At 46.4% G+C, this 5,140-nt stretch overlaps 1 protein-coding gene across 1 annotated transcript; it reads left to right on the top strand.

The window, feature by feature from the left end:
* Window positions 1-630: 630 nt before the first annotated feature.
* On the top strand, window positions 631-3,473 carry LOC138946157 (uncharacterized). Its single transcript, XM_070317668.1, has 3 exons — window positions 631-1,055; window positions 2,662-2,713; window positions 3,046-3,473. Exons 1-3 carry the CDS (start codon window positions 631-633, stop codon window positions 3,292-3,294), a joined length of 726 nt encoding a protein of 241 aa, XP_070173769.1. The 3' UTR covers window positions 3,295-3,473.
* The last annotated feature ends 1,667 nt before the right edge of the window (window positions 3,474-5,140 follow it).

Below are 5,140 nucleotides of genomic sequence, written 5' to 3'. Positions count from 1 at the left end.
GTTTAACAGTGCACTTCGCCGTGCACACCGCCCCAGGCTTCTTATAAAGAGACTATAGCGGAATCAAAGGGACAGAGGGGTGCCAGCAGAGATAGGAAGTGACAAGCACGCTTCCTTCCCTCCCATCACAAGACAACTCGTGCGCAAAACAGACGGACCCGTTAAATAAGGCGCGAACGCGATAACAACCGTAACAGAGAAATAAAGGGGAAAGGGAAGACGGATAAAGGCAAACATGGAGGGATAAAAAGCCACCTATATGCACGCTCACGCACGCACGCACGCACACGCGCACGCACACACACACATACACGTACGCAAGCACGCACACACATACACGCACGCACGCACGCACGCACGCACACGCACGCACACACACACGCACACACACACACACACACACACACACGCGCGCGCGCGGGAAAAAAAAGTGATTGAGTGTATCGTATAGAGTGACCGAAGGGAAGGTGTATTTTAATGGAAGCGTTGATGCAGTACTCAGTGGAAATTGCCTGTCACCTGCAGCCAACCTCAAAAAGATTACCGTTTAACCCCCCCTCCCCCCCTCCCCCCGAACTGAAAAAAACAACCAAAATAAAACCCACCTGTCTCACGCTCTGTGTTGTCATAATGTTGCATGTGCGTGTCTGTGCGATTACTATATTGGTTTGCGTCGTGTTAGTCTGTGCGATTACTATATTGGTTTGCGTCGTGTTAGTCTGTGCGATTACTATATTGGTTTGCGTCGTGTTAGTCTGTGCGATTACTATATTGGTTTGCGTCGTGTTAGTCTGTGCGATTACTATATTGGTTTGCGTCGTGTTAGTCTGTGCGATTACTATATTGGTTTGCGTCGTGTTAGTCTGTGCGATTACTATATTGGTTTGCGTCGTGTTAGTCTGTGCGATTACTATATTGGTTTGCGTCGTGTTAGTCTGTGCGATTACTATATTGGTTTGCGTCGTGTTAGTCTGTGCGATTACTATATTGGTTTGCGTCGTGTTAGTCTGTGCGATTACTATATTGGTTTGCGTCGTGTTAGTCTGTGCGATTACTATACTGAACGGCAAAAGTTAGGGACCGCCCTTGAAAAAAACAGCTGACTTCATCTGTGCCAAACTCCTTGTTCCTAAGTTTATAAAACCAAATGGCTGTCAGGCCGTACACACCAGTGGGTGAGCAATGCTGTGTTAGCAGGAAACTTGCTCGGGATCCACGGAGGCCTGGCTAGGGCACGAGACAAAAAACTGCCAAACTGCAAAAAGTGGACCATGTTTACGCTTGCGCGTGGGCAAGCCTGGGCGAGAAAGATGAAAAATTTGTTATGCACGTGCAGGGAGGATGTGTTGAGAGTGAACTGTTGTCACCAGTTAGGCTTTATAGCCCCGCGATTTTTCGCAAGCCACCATCTTCTCACTATGCCTCCCAGACGAAAGGTGACCACCTTCAACAAAGACCGGGCCATCGCATGGCTGCAAGACGGCGTAAGCAAGCGAGAAGTGGGCAGACGACTTGGAGTGTCCCATTCTGTCGTGGTCAGGCTGCATCAGAAGTTCCAGGCCACCAACAGCGTTCTGGAGAGGTCCAGGTCAGGACGGCCTAAGAAGACAACACAGCGTGAAGATCGCTTCATCAGAAGACAAGCTCTGCAGCAGCGAGGCACCACTGCAACATCATCAGGGGCCAGCTGAGGGTGGCAACAAACACCAACGTCAGCACGAAAACCATCCGCAAACGCCTGCAGGAAGTTGGCCTGCGATCACGTCGTCCAGCTGTACGGCCACGACTGACAGCAGCTCATCGCCAGGCTCGTTTGGCGTTCTGTCACAACCATGCCAGGTGGACACGCCTGCAATGGGCCGATGTGCTGTTCAGCGATGAGTCCCGCTTTAATCTGCACCACCATGACGGTCGGGCTCGTGTGTGGAGGCGTCAGGGTGAGCGGTACAACAACGGTCTGGTCCAGGAGAGGGTGGCCTTCGGCGGGGGCTCCAGCATGGTGTGAGGGACCTTCAGTTTTCGACACAGAACCCCCCCCCCCCTCTTCCCCCTTGTTGGCAACCTGACGGGCCAGCGACACAGAGATGAGATTGTTGCCCCTTTGGTTCTACCCGCTCTACACCAGATTGGTGTGCAGGCTGTGTTCCAGGACGATAACGCGACACCTCACAGAGCGAGGCTGGTCAACAATTTCATCCAGCAGGCTGGTGTCACCAGGATGAACTGGCCGGCCTGCAGCCCTGATTTCAACCCCATCGAGCACCTGTGGGATGAGCTGGACAGGCGTGTGAGGAACAACCACCCACCCCCAAGGAACCTACAGCAACTGCTTCAGTTCCTGCAAATCGAATGGCAGGCCATTCCTCAGGCCTTCTGCAGGAAGCTGATAAACTCGATGCGGAACAGGACTGCAGAAGGCATTGCAAAACGCGGCGGACACACCCATTACTGAACTGTTCGAAACTTGCAAGTTTTGTTTTCGACCCCCATGTTGTTTCAGAGCTTGTTGACACGTAATGCGTGAATGAAATGTCACCATATTTTGAAAAAGGATCGCAGAGATAATGAATTAAATATGTTACAAATTTTATTCAATTTTGTTTGGTGGGTTGGAAGCTGTGTTTGTTTGCGTAAGTGGTCCCTAACTTTTTCCTATGAGTAGATATTGGTTTGCGTCGTGTTAGTTTGTGCGATTATTATATTGGTTTGTGTCGTGTTAGTCTGTGCTCCCCCCGCGGGTTAGGGGGAAGAATTTACCCGATGCTCCCCAGCATGTCGTAAGAGGCGACTAACGGATTCTGTTTCTCCTTTTACCCTAGAATATAGTCAATTTTTGTAAAGATTAAGTACTGGAAACTTGCATTCTCCCAGTATGGTAATATATTGTACTACGTTGCAAGCCCCTGGAGCAAATTTTTGAATAGTGCTTTTGTGAACAAGAAACAATTGACAAGTGGCTCTATCCCATCTCCCCCCTTTCCCCGTCGCGATATAGCCTTCGTGGTTGAAAACGACGTTAAACACCAAATAAAGAAAGAAAGAAAGTTAGTCTGTGCGATTATTATATTGGTTTGCGTCGTGTTAGTCTGTGCGATTATTATATTGGTTTGCGTCGTGTTAGTCTGTGCGATTATTATATTGGTTTGCGTCGTGTTAGTCTGTGCGATTATTATATTGGTTTGCATCGTGTTAGTCTGTGCGATTATTATATTGGTTTGCGTCGTGTTAGTCTGTGCGATTATTATATTGGTTTGCATCGTGTTAGTCTGTGCGATTACTGTATTGTGTGTTTGACCTTAGAGGGTGGGGAAATTGAGAGAAAGAGCAATTAAGCGCAACAGACTGACATACCATAACGTCCAACAAATTTAACAAACAGGCTGAGAGAGAGAGAGAGAGAGAGAGAGAGAGAGAGAGAGAGAGAGAGAGAGAGAGAGAGAGAGAGAGAGAGAGAGAGAGAGAGAGAGAGAGAGACAGAGAGAGAGAGAGAGGGGGATAGAGAGAGAGTTAGAGAGAGAGCGAGAGAGAGAGAGACAGACAGAGAGAGAGAGAGAGACAGAGAGAGAGAGAGAGAGAGAGAGAGAGAGAGAGAGTATAACACTCGCATCAGACATGGATCATGGTGTGATCAAATTTCACACCACTGTGAGGGTAATACAGATAATCACTCCGTTCGTATGATTTCATTGCGTCATAGGGGAAGAAAAGAATGTAATTAAAATAATCAGCACTTTTTGCGGATAATTTCATTGTGTCAAGTGGGAAGAAAAGGATGGTAATTATAAAAATCACTCTTTCCAGATAATGAGATTGTGTCTTGACGACCCTCACCTGTTTTTACTCATCTCGGGTGGTCCGCGCCAGATAACCGGATCTTGGTTTCACCCGTGAGACCGTTGAGCTCTCGGGGATCCACGAAGAAAGTTAAAAATAATAATGTCTTGATGTTTTGCTGAATGAACTCGCCAGCTAGCCCTTTTATGGAGACTATTATGTTTTCAGCAGCGTTGTCTGAAATAGCAGAGAAATGTTCTTTTTTGTGAATCACGTTTGTCAAGCATCTCTCTCTCTCTCTCTGTGTATATATGTGTGTGTGTCTCTCTCTCTGTGTGTCTCTCTCTCTGTCTCTCTGTCTCTGTCTCTGTCTCTGTCTCTGTCTCTCTCTCTCTCTCTCTCTCTCTCTCTCTCTCTCTCTCTCTCTCTCTCTCTGTTGATACGTTTATTTGTACGTCCGCCAGCCTGTTTGTTAAATTTGTTGGACGTTATGGTATACATGTCAGTCTGTTGCGCTTAATTGCTCTTTCTCTCAATTTTCCAGAAATACGGATCACGATAGCTTTGTATTTTTGATCCAAGCAGTTGACCTCATTGTCTGTATCTTGGTATACTTGCGGTATTTACAGTACATTTTAAAAGCTTTTCTTGCATCTTAGGTTTTACATATACACGCGCACGCTCGCACACACGCACGCACGCAAACCCCGTACGCAAGCACACATACAGACAAACGCACGTCCGTACGCACAAACGCACGCACACACATGCGCACGCACGCACACACACACGCACGTACGCACACACACTCTCTCTCACACACACACACACACACACATACGCGCACACTCAGTTACACGCACACACAAACGCGCGCTCACACAACTACCACCATCACCACAATCACCCCGCCAAAAACACCATGGCTTATTGTGAAGTATGTCACCGAGCTCTGTAGGGATTACGATCCTTGCAAGAAAATAAAATGTAATGGAAAAAACATCGATTCAAAAGCTTTCCCCTCCGAAGCAGTCGTTTTTCTGTTTTGGAGTTTGCTGTCGATTTGTTAGTAGTCGGATGGTTTAGAACTTTGGGGCTTACCATTGGAAATGTGCTTCTGCTCATCAAGGTTTGTAACTATTTTCTTAACATTTTTGAAAATAATTTTGTGTGTTGCTTGTCTAAAAAATAGTGTGTTTTTTAAAATTTTGATCCAGATTGCTTTCCTATTTTTTCTTATTTTTAGATAAGGCATTGCCATTTTTATTTTTTAGATAAGGCATTGCCATTTTTATTTTTTAGACAAGGAATTGCCATTTTTATTTGCATATTATTTATTGATGATTTAATGATTTATTAGCGTATG

This window comes from Littorina saxatilis, linkage group LG13 (genome assembly GCF_037325665.1).
Source record: "Littorina saxatilis isolate snail1 linkage group LG13, US_GU_Lsax_2.0, whole genome shotgun sequence".
Classification (NCBI taxonomy): Eukaryota; Metazoa; Mollusca; class Gastropoda; order Littorinimorpha; family Littorinidae; genus Littorina; species Littorina saxatilis.
This window is presented reverse-complemented; position numbering and strand designations above follow the sequence as displayed.